The 17283-nt window shown below is 39.0% G+C and overlaps 1 protein-coding gene across 2 annotated transcripts in view; it reads right to left on the reverse strand.

Moving 5' to 3' along the window:
• Positions 1-3763: 3763 nt before the first annotated feature.
• The window catches only part of LRFN2 (leucine rich repeat and fibronectin type III domain containing 2), a 159880-nt gene continuing 146360 nt past the window's right edge, over positions 3764-17283 (reverse strand). For both annotated transcript variants that reach the window (XM_030500006.1, XM_030500007.1), the window contains exon 3: positions 3764-6437. In XM_030500006.1, the coding sequence (XP_030355866.1) occupies positions 5519-6437 (919 nt within the window). In that variant the 3' untranslated portion in view covers positions 3764-5518. The remainder of the gene's footprint in view (positions 6438-17283) is intronic.

A 17283-nucleotide genomic window follows, 5' to 3' on the forward strand; every position in this document is an offset into this window, starting at 1 on the left:
TAAATCTAGGGACATCAGTTTGTTAGGATCAAATTGGTGCTATACTGAGCGTTTCCTGTCTCATCTCCAAATATTACTAAACAGCCCAGTAGAGCGCAACAATCTCGTGGAGGATGGGGTCCTTTCTCTATGCAAGTTTTGTATTATCTACGTAGCCAGAGGGCTATCTGAATTCTGGAAGAAATTCTTTGCTTCATTATGGAGAATAGGATAAGGACTCCCACCACTCCAGAAAGGTGGTGGGCTGGGAAGTCATATGGTGACTGGTGGTCATATGAAATGAATGAATCCTTTCACCACCATTTTAAGCACTGAACTCTCCTTGCTGCGATGAGATGCAGATTAGCAACTAATCTGTTTCCTAGAAAGAGGAGGTTTCTGTTCTCTCTCTTTCTCCCATTAGTATTTCATAAAAAATGTAAATGCTCCTTTACTACCAAACTAGGAAATCTGTACATCACAAACCATACAGTTAAAGAGCACAACAAACACACGTGCCTGTGTTCCAGTGAATGTGTATGCATGAATACAAATGCACACACTTGCTAATATATCTATATCTGGATATATATTTATATCTCTGGCATTTGCCATCTGTTGGGAATGTAATACCATGAACAAGCATCTGGCACTGTTTCATATTGTAAGGCCTTTTGACAGCTGATGCTAGGGAATGTTGTACCTTTGGGGATTAAGGAGTAATTAATTAGGACAAAGCAAACACACTGCAGAACATAAAATGCCCATGTTGAAAGCAAGAGTTTTGAGGTACTCTTTGATTTAGTTTTCATCTGGCCTACAGCCTAAAACCAAACCTAATTTCAGGTGTTTGGAGAAATCCTCTAGTCATGTTTAGGGTAATTTAAAGGTGAAACTTATAAGATGTTAATAACTTCACTTGTTAATTCTGCATCCAGAATATTATTACATATCCAGAATTTCCCAAGTATTGAATCACAAACAACACTGAACACAGGTGAGAAAGTCACTGAGAATAGGTTCCAGAGAAATAGGCTACAACGGGTAGAAGGGGGTGTTGCATGTACTGTATGGTGTGCTGTGGGTTACCCATGGGTTAATGGGTACAAAAAATTGCAAACAGATGTGACATTCAAGCTATTCAGAGACTAAAATGTTTTCTTGGTTATCAGGTAGAATTATTCATTGGCCTCCAGGTTAGAAAGTGCTTAAATCATTGCTATGTTTATTGCACTTGCTCAGCAACCTCCAAGGGCTTTTTTTGGGGCATTTGTCTTTGGAAATCTTTGCTGGGTGAGGAGTGAGAATGAAACAAGCAGAGCCTTTTGGAATATTATTTTCCTCTGTTTCCAGAGCAGATCAATTCCATGACGTGGGATATAAAACAGCTTTAGCAAGGGAAAAACTACCATCATGCATGGCAGAGGCACCTTTCATTGCTTTGCTGTTATGCATTACTTTATGAGTGAATTAATCCAAATGGTAACAAAGTACCGGGTATAGTTTGGAGACATATAAAAGATTATCTTCCTTTAAGGATAAGGGGAAAGCAAATCAGTTGATGTTCTCTAGAGCTGGCAAACTGAGAAAAGGCATTTGAAACCAGAAATACATTCAAATTCATGAAATCTGTAAGGAGGATATAAGTTGTAAGCAACGAATATGGTCTGCTTTGCTATGCATATATACATATGCAGATATTCACATACGTTTTTATTTTCATTTCATGCAACCAGTTGGTTCCTAGCAGACATCAATTGAAATCCACATCATCACTAATTTCAAAGATTTCCATTTTGTCATCTTGTTTAATAGTCTCCAGGATGATATTTTGGGGATTTGGGTGGGGGTTTTTTTTAGCAGGACTAACTCTGTGCAGAATTTCACAGTGGAATCATAGCCTGTTCTTTCAACTAAATGGCATATATTTTTAGAAAAAAAACTTATGCCACTATTATAAAACATGTCCAAAAAAAAAAACCACCTTACAGGGGTTACATACACATATGCAGCTGTCTTTAATTATTCCCATAGGATTCAATTTAAATTCTGTAACACCTTTAATTTCCCGGGTTTCTCTTTCAAAAGGCTTTTGTTGATCTCTCTATCTGCCACCTGACACTTGCATCTAAAGCACAGCTAGCACAGCTGCACGTCACACTACCGCACATTAATTTGTGAGTCAGCACCGTTACTTGAGTCCTGCATAATTTTCTCAGTGGAGTGTTGTGAGACCAGAGGACTAGGCCATTGGGACTAGCTCAGCTCCTCAATGATGTGTGAAAATATTTATTACGCCCAGGTAAGTGGATATCTATATATCATTTCACCAGCCACTGACGTGCAGTTGTGCTCAGAAGCGGAGTGTCTACAGCAGCACTAAAGAAAAATAAGTTGAGTGAGATGCACACATGAAAATGGAGGCAAAAGTTAGAGATTGGTCAGATGGGTGTGTGGAGGACCCTGGTATCACATTTGTGCATTAGCAATCAGGTCATGGATTCAGAATATAAACCAAAACACAGAGCTGTCTTCAGCAGCTCTCAAAGAGGTAAAGGGAAAGCCACAAGATAATTTCAGAGGTCTGCTTAGTTGGCTGTGTAAGCAGGGCAGTGGCTGGTTGCACCTGAAGGATGATCACAACCCAGGAGATGCCCAGGAACTGGTACCACCAGGCCAGGCCGGCTCCATCCCTCCCTCAGGGCTGGACACTTGCTGACTTGCTGTGGGGCTCCCTACCTGCCCTGTGAGTGCCTGAGTCCTCGTCCTCCCAGGTGCTGTGAGTACCAAAGGTGATTGCGTGGGGCTTGTTTCAGTTTGCTCAGTATTTCCAAATTTGCTGATGTGGATTGAGCCTCATTCATTAAAGCTAAATGAATTAAAATAATGATTAACAGTAATAAATGCAGCTGTTAGTTTACTACCTGGGTTCTTTGGCAACTATTCATTATTTTAAAATAACATCTGTTGGCTTACTTCCTCTAACCTTGTATGAGAAAGTGAAAGAGATGTTTTCCTTTTTAATTAAGAAAATAGTATATAGCATATGATATTGCTTTTGAAAATTCATGGCTGCATATGCTACTAATACTGATGACGAACTCAAGGGCTGCATTAAAAAAAACCCATTGTCATGTTCAAAGAGAATCATCAACATAATAAAAAAGTCCAACCTTACCGCTGTGTAACCAGAAAAAGAAAATAATTACATGAACATCTTTAAGAGTCTTCAGTACAACATAAATGTAAATGTCATTACTGGTTAATATGAAGGTGACATCTGGACAGTTGGGTGATGTAGATTCTGGCACTAGAGGTGTCATTCCTCTTGGAAAGCATGAGAAAAACAGAGATTTTGAAAGATGTTGCAAACAAGATTTGATTGGATCTCGTTTGAATATATTAATGGTGGTGGTGAACAATAATCTGAGCGAAACCCTACAAATTCAGGTCCTAAGCCTAAAAAAAGGCTTCCTCTTACTTGTGCAGATTTAAAATATGTTAGTGATGCAGATTTTTATAAATGTAACCACAGGAAATGAGGCGAAATGCCTTTTTACAAGATCTTTTCTCATGCATTCCAAAAACGTAGGTATTTCTTGATTCCTACTTTGAGGGAAAGAGAAAGCAAACATCTAAATTTTCAAGATATTTTAAAAAATGCTTCCTTAGGTTTCAAAGCAGAATACAGAAGAGTAAATAAATGAAAAGCAAATACTTTTCCCCAAGAATGTTTTTTACTGTACATTTTGTAGCAAAAAAAAAAAAAAAAAAAAAAAAAGAGAAAATAAAGGAAAAATATTCTGATCACAGGGATGTCATTTTCTAAAACTCCACGTAGGAAATGTGACAAATACAAGATAAAGTACACAGCCATGTCACAATATATCTCTGCACCTTTAAAAAAAATATACATAGAATTTTTTTCATGTGTTATTTTTCTCTATGCCTTGCACCCTTTCCACACACCTTTTACAAAATCATAGTAACAATGTGCAATTTCAGAATGGTTCCCAGCAGCTGATCACAAATAAATAACAAACAAATGAAAGGGCAGTTGCAGTAGCCACCAGAATGCTGGAAATCACAGTAGTTAAGGGCAATGATGTCAAATGGGTGGGCGATGTGCATTTACACAACCACAGCAATGCTCCCAAAACCTAAGGTGAGAAACAGTTTACAAGCCCTAAAGAGCTCCTGTTCTTAGTTAGCAAGGACCTTAATGAGAGTGACAGACGGGAGGGCAGAAGTATGCTGGAGACTGGGGGAAGGCTATCTGTAATGCAGGGGACACATGGGAGACCCCCTGCTCTGAGACAACTAAATTTACCTTAGTTTTGATGGCTAATTTGGAACATACCCAGTTCCCTGAAATACACAAAATCTTACATTTCCTGTGATGCTACTGATACAGTCATGCCATATCATGGTGACTAGACAAAGAGCTTTTGTCACAAAAGGGTGAAAGTCTGTATTTTCTTTGTCAGCCGAACAGTGACAGAGTGGTCTTTGCCAGAAGCCATTAGTATTAATAATGTGGAGAGTTCATGGGAGCTACTTTCATTTTCCCTTTCTTTATCCTTTAATAGGAAACCCTGGTTACTATTTTCCCTATCTTTGGCAGCAACACCCCTACAGATATCAACAGCTGCTGCAATCTGCCTTAAGCATTGACAAGCAGAGACTATGAAGAAGATGGAAGAAAGAGGATGATTTTTTTTTTTTTTATTAGCCCCTAGATATACTTCTTCCTAGGACATAAAAGGGTGCATTGGAAGTAAATTAGTACATCAGGAATTTGACCTTTGTACACATCCTCCTTTTCATCTTGGGGATTTGATGAGACTGAAAACAAAACAAAACAAAAAAAAAAATGCATGGAAACATATTTTCTGTTGTGGGAAAAAAACAAAAGGAGTAACGAGGCAAAACAGAAGAGAACTCATTAAATTTGAACCAAAAGCCCACTCAACAACAAGTATTGTTTTCCCAGATGTCACAGCTAACACCATGAGATTATGCTTAACAATTTGCTCTGATCTGTCCCTGTGGATGCCCTGCCTGCACTTTTGAGAAAGTCGCTTGCAATGACAACCAGATCTATCCTAGGAGCAGTCTTATATCCACAGAAGTGTACTTCTATGGTTTAAAGAAAAGAGGTGCCCTTTAAAAAACAAAACCAAAACAAACCCTGTAAAATTAAATTTATGCTGTTAAACTCCTTCTCATCCTCTTTGCTTAATGGTTCACCAAGAGTCTGAATAACTTTTGGACAGCAATGCTAAATAAAACTACCAAATTCCTTGAAACATTCACTCATGATTTAGTTGGGGCCAGACAAGAATGGTGCCATACGTGCCTATTCACATTTCATGACCTTCTTTCTCTTTTAATATCCCTGTTACTTATTTGTTTACTTATCTTTTTGGCCAGTACAACTGAAAACGTTTTTTCCCCTCTCTTTCCAAATGCATGGCCCTGCAGCAAACCACGCTTTATAACACATGAGGGGAAAAGAGGAGTGGGGAGACACTGATATTTACACTGTGCTTTCCATTACCCACTCTGAGCTCCCAAAAGTCCCTTTTGCCCCTGTTAGGTCATTGTCATCATACTGTAAAAGCATGCCGTTCACCGAGAGGCTCCTCTTTGTCCAAATGTTTGTTATCTTTTTTGGGTAGGTGCAACACTGAGATGTGGCGAAGTCCCCCATGTCAAAAGAATGGCTACGTTTAGTTTTGCCCTCCAGAGGCAACATGAGGAGGCTGCGAAATTTGGACTCTGGCTGGCCCAACAGTGGCTCTTTGTCCGAGTGGCGGGCCACCGTGGAAGTTCTGGAGTCTGTCATCTCCTCCTTTTTCTGACATTTCAGTTCCAGGGAGGCAAAAGCTCCCATTAGCCGGTCAATATTGTGTTTTGACCTGGAAGGAGGCCTCCACTTACTGGACAATGTGCCCTGTTCACTTTGGAGGCTATAGTCATCACAGTCACGGCTGTTTGCAGAGCTGGAGGAAGAGGAGATGCTGCTCCTTGCAGACTGACAGTTGAACTCCATAAGTTCATTTCTCACCACCACTTTGGGGTTGACTTGGGGCAAGACTCCATTCTGAACTGGTTGTGCTCCATTTGTCTGTGAGTAGACATTGCTGACGTTAGACATCTTCCCCTGGGAATTGTTGCAGACCTTATAGCGGACCATGAGAATTACAATGAATACCAACAGAGTTGCCACAATGATGCCTCCAATGATCAAAATCATGGTCCCACCCAGGAACTGACTGTGCATCGACTGGCACTGAGGGTAGTCTTCTTTGGTGAAGAACTGAGCGCATCCCACAATATTGGTGGCAGTAAGGGTTGTAGCGGTGTCATCCCACATTGCCAGGACACAGAGGTCATAGCCTGTTCCAGAAACAAGGTTGTTTACAACAAAGGCTTTGTTTGTAGCTGGAATCATCCTTAAAAAAAAAAAAAAAAGAAGGAAGAAAAAAAGAGAAAAAAAAAAGGTTACTTTTAACACTAAGGGAAAAGAGAGTAGAACAGACATAACAGCGTGGTGTTTACTGTTCTGGGTACTGGCAGAGGTGAGCAGAGCCATAAAATTCAAATAAGCATTCAGGCTTCCCAACTTCTGTGGGTTCAATATCCAGCATTCAAAACTGCACAAGTTTTGAGGGCCATCTCTCAAACGTGCAATAGAAAAAGCAAACCAAACTAGTCCAGTGTCTTGTTTTTGGTTTTTTTTTTTCTCTTCATTTTCATCTGTCCTAGTTTTAAACATTAAATTCTGAACAAATAACTCAAAAATATGTGCCTACAAGGAACAGTTCTTTCTGAGTGTGCAAATGACCCTTGCACTTGCTGAGTCTGAACCTGGCAGATGTGAGATCACTTCATGCATGCCTGAACACTTACTGACTAACATCAGCAGGTTGCTTTCCTGGTGAAGACAACAGGCTACATTTAGTTTTCTTGTTCCCTGAGAATGCAATGCAGGCAATCACTTCTCTCCACTCTCCCACCTACTTTTCCCATTCTGCCCACTGTGGAAAATATCTCCTAGAAATGGAGCTATCATATTCTTTGCCAGAAATTTCTCACTGCAACCACCTTCTTCTGTGTGGCTAAAAGAAATACTGGCATTGGCAGTATGGGCTGCAGAAGCATGAGGAGAGGTAGAAAGATGCAGGGATGGAAAGAAGGTTTCTTTAAAATAAAAAAAATATACTCAAATATAAACCAAAAAACCCCCAAACCAAATAGCTAGGCCCAAGCTGTGCTCTGAGTTTGGTCATTTATGGATATACTTTGCTGCCACAAAACGTCAATAGTCATTTGAACTCATGCAATATTAGAGCATCACTAGCATTCAAAATTAGCAGATAGGAATGAACATAGTCTACCCCCATTTCAAAGTAGTTAGAATTGCAGCACATTAGTGGAATACAGCGGAGAATCCCAGATACGGTGCCTGCTGAGTAGCAAAAAAAAAAAACCAAGGAGATGTTCCATGCAAGTTTCTCTTTACTTCCACATAACAGATTTGAGTGAGAGAAAAAAATTGAAATTAAACCCAGCCCATTCTGACTTATAGCTGCAGATCTTTAGCACCAGCAACAAGGGAGCCCTACAGACACACCACATAGCAAGCTGGTGGTGACTGTAATCGGGATGGTAAGGCCTGGCCAGAGTAAAAAGGCAGACTCCTTCTGGAGTGCCAGGCTTTCTTAGCCTGAAAATGTCATCATAGCCAGCATAAATGGCAGCTCTGCAGAGGCTCTTCTGCACAGTATGAGGGGACGGGCTTGTGCAGAGAAGCAGCAACACCAAGGTGCTGCATAGATGAGCTTCTGATCATCTTTGCATTTATGCATTCATGCCACTTACACAACCCTTCAGCCTGGACATAGGTGAGGATGTGGCTCCTTTTTAAAAAGCAAACACACACACCAAAAAAAAAAAAGCAGCCTGTAAGGAAAAGAAATACCAGTGAGAGATACCTGGAATATAAACATCACCTGGAAGGTTTACTTAATGTTATGTTTGAGGTTCTGGGCACATTCATCATCCTAATGGAGATGTTCAGCATAGACATGAATGAGCTATTCAGAATGAGAGGTCATAAAGCAGCCTTCCTGGTAAACTCCAGATAGAGTTGCTAAAATAGTTTCTAACAGTTGAAATGTTTGGTCTCACATTCTTTCTAAATGGTATCCTCTCCCTGTGGCTCTGAGAACACCACATCACTGGCCACAACAGCTGGGGCAGTGCCTGCGCTCTCTTGAATAGTTTGAGGCATTTCATATGCAAACACCAAGGATGATATATGGAATAACAGAATGCTATTGATCATCAACTGTATGATCTTCAAACTCTTGGACGGTTTCATCAATTGCTTTATATCTCCGTCTGTATCACCTAATGCTATACTCAACACCATCACTCCCAGTCACGTGCTTAAAAAATTCTGCAGTGTGTAAGTTGTTCAGAAATTATTTCACTGTGAAACCTTATTACAAACAAGTAGCACTGTTAGCAGAAACACTAATCAACCCTATAAAATGGGTCTCGGACTTGGCTCATAACTCTCAAAAAACAGAGCTCTAGCACCATCTGTTAGAGCGATTTCTTTTGTTTTGCTCTCATGAAACACAGAGAGACCTCTACATTCTCTCCAAGCGAAGAGCAAACAACTGGATTTACATAGTATATAGCTTTGCGTATATCTTATGCGTATAGAAATGCAGTCTTTCAGACTGTATTTCAGACAGTGTTAACTGATAACTTCCACCACTTACAACTTGCTTTCTTCTAATACAAATATACACATGCTACCAAGGAAATGTAACTGCCTGGAATATTTCATGAACTGGCAGGTAGTGATAGTGGCATGAAAGGTAAAGCCATTCCATTTAAAAATGTACAGTAGTAAGGCCATAGCCAGTCCTAAAGCTTGGCCAGGTTAACTACACTGAAGCTTGCCATAAAAGCTTATCTTAGCCTTTAAAAGAAACTGAGTCATTTCTAAACTCAATCAGTCCTGGAAGCTACAGCTGTGATAATATTCGGACTAATAATAGCTTTATAAAAGATCACATTTGCAATCCCAATTATGGAAAAACCAATCAACTCTCCATATACATCTAAAATGAAGAATTTTGGATGTTTCCATAAATAAACTTCAAATGTTCTTGTTAAATATTCAAATTAATGTTATTGTCAAAGAACAGCTGAGCATAGGAATAAGCACCAAGTTCAAGAGTACTAGGAGTTAAGTAATTAAACTCAGACTTGGTTTTCTAGCTTGCAGGGAAGACAATCTTTTTTTCATGAAGTTGCCAAATTGTAAGAGTATTTTGGCACTCCTCCATGCTTTAGCTCACCCTTCCTAAACATACTGCCAGCCAGCTATGATGGATGACATCTCTTAACGTTCCCACACCTAAAATCAATGCAGACACATTTTCACTCTGGAATATTAATGACTCTTCAATTGTTGCCAACACAGGTAGCTGCAAGATGCCACTTCAATCTTTGCTTTGCTGCCTAACAGAGGGAGTTTCTTCATAGCTATTCTGTACATGTAGCACCATTAATAAGGGACCACCATGCCCTGCCATTGGGACTCAATAACTAGGAGCTGCCACAGAACTAAAAAGTGTCATTAAAACTGTGTCTAGGCAGACATTCTGCAAGGCTTTGTTCATTCAAATCATCAGCTAAACACAAAAAGTTGGTTCCAGGTAGCAAGAATCTGTAGCCTGGTTCATTGAAACCAAAACTAGCTTTTGAAAGTTGTTAGCTTTTGAAACTCTTAAGATCCTAGCACTCACTTTTAGCCCTCAGATAGCAAACATACTTAATTGTGGCAGTATCTTAAGGCGAGGAGCCCAATACCATCCACCTGCTCTTCAGCACAGTGTGATCTTGCAGAGATGCTTCTTGTCACAGAAGAGGAACAGAGATCTAAATTTGATACTAGCCTTTCTTTAGGGGAAAAAAAAAAAGTGAGAGATGACTAACTGCAAGAGGAGATCAACTAGCAAAACACTTGCTTACTTATAAACCGATGGTAGATTATGATAGGTTTAATGCGTACAGTTTAAGGAGTCCGGGAACAGTGAGAACTGGGAAAGCAGATGAATATTGAAATATGTTAACCGTGTAAGTGTAAATGTAGTCCTAGCTGGGACAACAAGAAATATGAAAAACTCCCTTTAGCAAAATTCACTATCCAGACACTGTCTTTCTCCTCTGTTTTATTTTCCTTGTGGTAGGAGGAGAAGACAAATCTCCTCCACATTGGTGCCAGGATTTTGCTGCCTTATTCTTAAGCTTTCCAAATCTTATCTGAAGGTCAAAATACCCCAAGGAGAACTATTCATATAAGAATGTGATTCTGACCTCTCTGAAAACCTTGCCTCTAAGGAACTAAATGAACACAAGGGTCTTAAAACTGACCTTTATTTACAAAAAAAGCCCTCTTCTCTCACCCTTTGGCGCAATGACATCATTTATTGGAAAAGGAGGAGACCTATGGGCAGAATTGGAGCATGGCATAAGTGCCTGAAATAGAAAAGCAATAGACAGATGCTCCTATGAGAGTTTACGTGTGATGAGGTGCTATGAAGCCAAGATGAAAGTTTGCAGGGCTTTTGCAAACAATACATTCTCTTCAATCCATGGAGATTTACGTCTCATTTTGTGAAAGCACTAAAGTGAGAGCATAAGACCTTTTTTTAAAAAAAAAGATAGTGCTAACACCCTTCTTTGAAGTCGACTTCATTTTCCACCACCACCGCTAGAAAGTCCTTGCTATGTCCTTGGAGACACAACATACAGAAAGCAAGTAATTTTGTAATTACTCACTTCAGTGTGTGGTGATATTAAAAAAATTAGAAAATAAATTAGTTCGAAATGCAGGAGAAAAAGGTTTGCTGCAGACTTCACCCATAATCCAGGTGCAAGTGAGCACTGAAGCTTTCAGGGAGTGAACTGTACTGAGAATTTAGGAGACCCGAATGTCATTCTCTGCTTTATCAGTTATACTGATATCAGGCTCTACTTTACCAGTAACTCTCAGTTCCTGAGAAATCATTTTGCTGTACTGTATGTCTCCTCATTTATAAAATGGGGATAACGCCAGCAATCTCCTTTCAAAAGAGGCATGTACTGTATGGGAGGAAATCAGTAGATATTATGATTATGCTGTAATATACAAATGGGTTCTTTTCTTCTCTGTAGCACTGGGGATTAGCAGGAGTGAACTGCTGCTTAATACTGTAGTTATGCAAAACAGACAAATTAGAGAAAAGACAGATTAGGCTAATTGGCTAGGCAATTCTATTCCTTTTCTCTATGCAAGAGGAATATGATACCATCTAGTTTTAGCCTGAAACTGCTTTAATCACAGAACTGGCAGGGAGCTGTCAAGGCAATTCCTTTGGGAAGGCACTTGCAACTCCCAAGACTCAGTTTTATACTGACCTGCTAGACGATGTTGCTTTTCTCATGATCCTTATTTTGGATTATTCAGGGCTATATACTATCTATATTGTACCACTATTTCTCCTTTGGAAGTGAAGGCTAGTAGTTTAAAAGGGAAAGTCATGTTGATTTATTAAATTAGCATTCATTAGAATTCTTGTATCTGGGAAAAGAAAAAAGAAAAAATTCTGTCTACATGCAGTGTCCCAGAGCAGACACCTCACAACAAATGGTCCATGTCTCTGCTGGTAAATTCTCTTTTCTCCCTGAAAAGAGTGACTTCAGAAGATATACATCAAAAATAGCCCTTGGAATATTAACACTTGAACCATGCTGGCAAAAACATGCAAGGAACTGCACCAAGAAATTAGCAGTATAGATGATGGGGTTCTGAGGCATGGGAATGTTTCTAGACCCTCATTAATTTACCAGTGCAACTGTAGCCTATACACTAATTATGAAACTACTGCTGAACTGTAGTGCTAAACATCCTCACTGTGCACTGTAGTTTGTAATGAAGAGGGGAAAAGGAAGAGGGGTGCCAGGGTGAAATAGCTAGTGTTCTGTAAAACCACATTCCAGTTAGTTAGCACACTAACTTTCTTGTACAGTAATGTCTTAGTGTGAAATCTCACTGTTCATTCCTATTCTTAGATTTCCTCTTTCACAAAGTTGAATTCACGTAAGTGCAAACTATTATCCTGATTAATCTCAGAACTAGAAATTGATCTAGAAAAGTTTAACACTGAAATCTGACCAGTTTACATTTTTCAGTGAAAATCTCAAGCCAAAAATGTTCATTTATTTAATCAAGAAGTTTGTCCTCTATTTTCAATCCTTTGTTTTGTTTCTTTTCCTTCATTTCAGGAAATTCTGAAAAAATGATGATTAGAGCTAATCTTCCTTTAAAGTAGTGTAGAAGAGTCTGATAGAGTCCTACTTTTCAGTTGGAGTATCCACCTTCAGTCCCAGTGGGATTGCAGTAGGATGGTAGAGAAAGGGAACAGGGAAAGTATCAGTGGTTACATACTAGAGAGAGACTGGCTAAAGAGCACGTAAAAAGAGTGAGTAATCAGAGGATGGAGTTCATTGTCTGAAGGACCATATAAAGTACCCTTTAAAGCCTGATGGATGTAGCCCAGTGGCACATAGATCTTGCCTTTTACCAGACACAGGTAGTAATGAAGTTCTAATTTCCTCGAGGACAGGTAAGGAAAGAAGAAGGAAAAGAGGGTTAAAGTGAGAGAGAATGCAAAAAGAAAAGATGTTATTGAACATTGCGGGCTCTGGCAGAATCAGAGCAGCAGAAGATGATAGACGCTCAAAGCAGCCATTGGCAGGGCAATATCAGGCACATGGCTACCAAAAAATGATGGAGAAGTCCAGGGACCAATGTCATAAAACCAGCTCACTATATGGCTGAGTGCAATCAAACATAGATGAAGATCTTTCAGAAAAAACAAGATGATTAGAAAGATAATGAAGTGAATCAAGGCAGTGAACAGAGTTCAAATAGTGAACAGATATTAGGGCTGCAGAAAAGGGCAAAAAAAGATCAGACGAAGACTAGAAGGATCTAAATTGAAGCAAAAATGTCACACGTGATGTATTGCCTGGGAGTAAGAGCAAGTGATTGACAAATCTGGACTGCATACTTGGCATTCTTCTCTGCTGCCAACTTTTGTAATTTCTTTGAAAGTTTTATGGTGTATACTGGTGTAGTTTTTTTGCTGTGTTTTTATCCTGGAAAGCCCCAGTTTCTGCAGATGTGGAATTAAAGTAGAATCTAAATTGTTATTAAAAATTAAGTAAGCTAACAATGGAGATTAATTTCTGACCCTTCAAATTTCAAAAAAAAAACCTTGAATATATATCTTCAGATCATGCTAAAGCCTCAGGAATCAAAAACCAAATACAAAGTACCAAGTATATTGCTGTGTGAGATCTCACAGGCTTTTGGCACCTGATTCAAGATTTTTTAACCTAAGAATCTGAGAAAGACAGAGACCTACTGTGACTTGCATCTCAAAAAAAATGACAGGTGTATTTCTGGTGTCATGGGAAAAAAGATAGTTGTTAGTATTAACAATGGTGTAATTCCTCTGTCAGTCATGTCAACATAAGTAAATGTCAGAAAATACCAGGAGGTAGCCAGACTTGTTCAGTAAACACTAATTCAACCCAGCATGAACGATTTCCTGCATTATTTTATTAGTTTTTGGGGGGTTTATGACATATAATCATAATTTTGCCTTCAGATAGAACATTTATTATTAAACACAAATCCCTTCCTGCTTTTCTGAATCTTGTCTCCTCATCACTCATGTATCCAGCTGCCCTTCAGAGAATCTGTCTTGTCAGGTGAAACAGATGATAGTACATATAGTTTCATTATTATTTCCTAATTTGCTTAGGCTCTTTTCTGCTCATTTGGAAATGTGGGGTGGGAGGTGGGGAAAAGCAGACAGAGCCAAAAGCAATTGATATATCTGTCACACGATCGTGAGCCAGGGAGATACTGATAATTAATATATCCCCTGTGCTACAGGGGAAAGTAAAAACAAATAAACAAACAAGCAAACATTAAACTACTACCTCAGAGAATATAAATTTCTGGTGATATCTGATAGGCAGCTAAATGATGTTCCCTAGGGATGTACTGATGTCATTCAGCAGGTGACAGAACAAAACATAAGAAGTTTCTAGTGGACTTTCCCACACAAGACTGAGAAAGGAGAACCATGGTACAAGATATTCTGCTCCCCTTCATTAGCCATTGCTCTAAGAGGAAACGCTTCTCTCTCTGTTATACTCAGCCAGATTCTTGCAAACAATAGGGAGCCACAGGCAGGCTGAACTGGTGGGGCACTGCTGGATGAATGAAGACCACCAGAACCATCCTATATAATGCCCAGAATCAGCGAAGGTGCTCAGTTCAGCTGTCCATGTGCAAGCTGCTGTGCTGGGACAACCTCATTTTGGTTAATGTTGGTATGACAACGCAAAATCAGACTTTCAAGCTCCCTGATCTGTGCTATTATTTCTTTCACCTGGACATGCCAGCAGTAGGCATTTAGTGCCCTGATCATTAAATGTTATCTTTAAAGGGAATGCAGACATACCCTAGGAACATTTGATAGCACAAAAGATAAATCCATTCACACCAAACTATTCAGCTGCACACAGGACACTGTTCACCTCAATATATCTGATACCAACTGCCTCAGAAAAAAAATCTTCACACTAATTCAATTCCAGCTAAAACATATTTAAGCTCATTAGCAGAGTTATTGAAGGCCCACACAATATTTTTGTTAGTAAATGTGAAACTGAAGTATTTATGGAAACAATGCATAACCACAGTAATAAATTCACTCTGTATCATGTTAATGTAGAGTTAGAAAGCTATCATAACTCACAGCAATATTTCAAAAGAGCCAGACAGTAAATTTGAGATTAATCAAAAAATATTTAAAGTCAGTAATTTATTCTACTGATAGTTGTAACAACATATTGCAACTACTCCATTTCTAAAGGTGGGAAAACAGAAAAGTTATCCATGAAAGGTGGGTTCAGGTCATACAGAAGAGTGTGGGACCAGGTTTTTATAGACAAATGGCCCATACACTGGGCTGATGTGTCATTGCTTATTCTCTCTGACTTAAGCAATTTTGAACTCTTTCTTGCAGAGTTAGATAGTTATACCAGAAAAGGTCATCCTCCCATACTCACGCAGGTTTCCAGAAGAGAAGCAAGATTAGAAGCAATAAGCACATTTAGGAGCTCGGAGAAAATAATTTTGCAAAAGGGATTCTGCTTTTTTCCTGGCAGAACACAGCTGTGAAAATTCAGCTATATGTTGTCCTTTCATGTGAGTTACAAGTGGGGCTTTCCATTTATTTCCAGGCAATGAAATCTTGCAAATTATAGTGGTAAGATCCAAAAAAAGCTGACTGGTTAACAGCTTTCTATCCCCTTTTTCTGCAAAAGCTGATGTGAGCTGAGGTGAAGAGAAAGGTCTTCAGTGGCCTGCTAGCAATTACGTTCATGCTTACTACGCAGAGCACTTATGCTAGGCTGCAACTCATACGTCCTGAAGAAACTTTGTGTCCTATCACACAAGCTAATTTTATCTTCAGACAGTTGTGCTAGAATGACAAAAATTCCAGGCACCGCTTGAAGTTATGTTCGCCCGTGTTTTGTAATCTACTGGTCAAAGAAAACTCCAGCATGCTGTTTCAGGCTTTTCTGTCACAAAATCTTTGTGCACTGGTGGGAGAAGTGTGGTGTCAGCTAACAGGACTATTCTAACTATTCCAACCAAAAGAATGAGTCTCATTGAGTGAACCAGAGGTCTCACTACCCATAGAAACTATGTACATGTTGATACATTAGTCTATATAAAAAAAAAGTGTTTCAACATCAATTTAAGATTAAACATAAGTTTAATCATATGTCACATAAGGGTTCCCCACCTCAGTGGTTGAACTTTTACGTATAGTCTCAAGAGATCAGGAATGGCTACATACTACAATCTCAAGCATCTATCTCATCATGAACTTGGGGAAAAAAAGTTTAATTCCCACTGGAGAGGGGGAACTGCATTTGCCATTCTCCAAGAATGAGATAAAGGAATATCAACTCACCAAAGATACAACAGGAGTACGCCTACATTCAGAGAAGAGCACAGGCACAATGTAGAAACATGAAAAGGTGTGTATCTGGAGAGGTTTTTACTGTCACAGGCAGGTTGAAAAGCAAGCAGGAAAACTTTAAGATCGAGGATGCAGCCCTCTAGCCTTTAAGCAAATATTGGAAACACCTTCTGCTATCTAAAATGGATACAGTAGAACTGCTTGCTTCTTACAAATTAAGAAAACTTATTGAAAAACAATAAGGGAAAATTTGGATAAGAAACTTTCAGTATCAACCAGCAAGCTTTTAGATTCTGAGTTAGAAGAGAAAGTCTTTTGCGATGAAAATCTCTGTGACAGAGATGCACAATAACGCACAAGTTAAAGAGAACCAGGATGATTACTTTTACAATAACATTGGGGAAAAGGTTTTTTTTTTTTTCAGTTGCAAAATGAGAACATGGGGTATAAAAATTACTAATGGTCAAAAACATTGTCTCCTGGGAGGAGGGAACAGGAAAAGAAAAAAAAAAAAAAAAGCACAGCAAATATATGTGATAAAGGCATTTCCTAAAGCAGAGGTTTGACATTTTGCCACTTTCTGAGAAAAGCAAAGGAAAAGGAAGGCTAGAAGGACTAGATAGGCTACAAAGACATGGAGATGTGGAATTTTGGAATGCTCTACAAAAGGCCAGAACACTGTTACATCCTTTCAGTTTGTGATACCAAAATTAGATAAAAGCATTTCTCAGCAAACCAGAGACACCCTGCTTCTTTCAAAGTTGAGCCTTGATCGAAACCATACTGTGTGACAAATACATTACTGAAACGAAAAGCAAAATCCATCCAGTAATAAAATAAGTTTTAATTTATAATGACCCCAGGAGGAAGAAAAAGAGAAGTCAGTGGTAGATTCCTATAGTAGCATGATATTATCACCTAGAAATACGTTTGTCTGCTAAAGGATCTTAGACAAGTGGCACAAATGAAAAAACTATATTAGAAAGTTGTCTATTGTTCCTTATACATTATAAATGAGACCCAGAAAACTCAAAGAATATGAAATGAATCATCCAATAGGCTAATGGCTATTTGATGTGACCCAAAACCTGAATGTAAGCAGTCCAGAATCCCAGATTGTGCATCCCAATAGTGAACCCATTGCAAAGCAGAAAGCATGAGC

This window comes from Strigops habroptila, chromosome 10 (genome assembly GCF_004027225.2).
Source record: "Strigops habroptila isolate Jane chromosome 10, bStrHab1.2.pri, whole genome shotgun sequence".
Classification (NCBI taxonomy): domain Eukaryota; kingdom Metazoa; phylum Chordata; class Aves; order Psittaciformes; family Psittacidae; genus Strigops; species Strigops habroptila.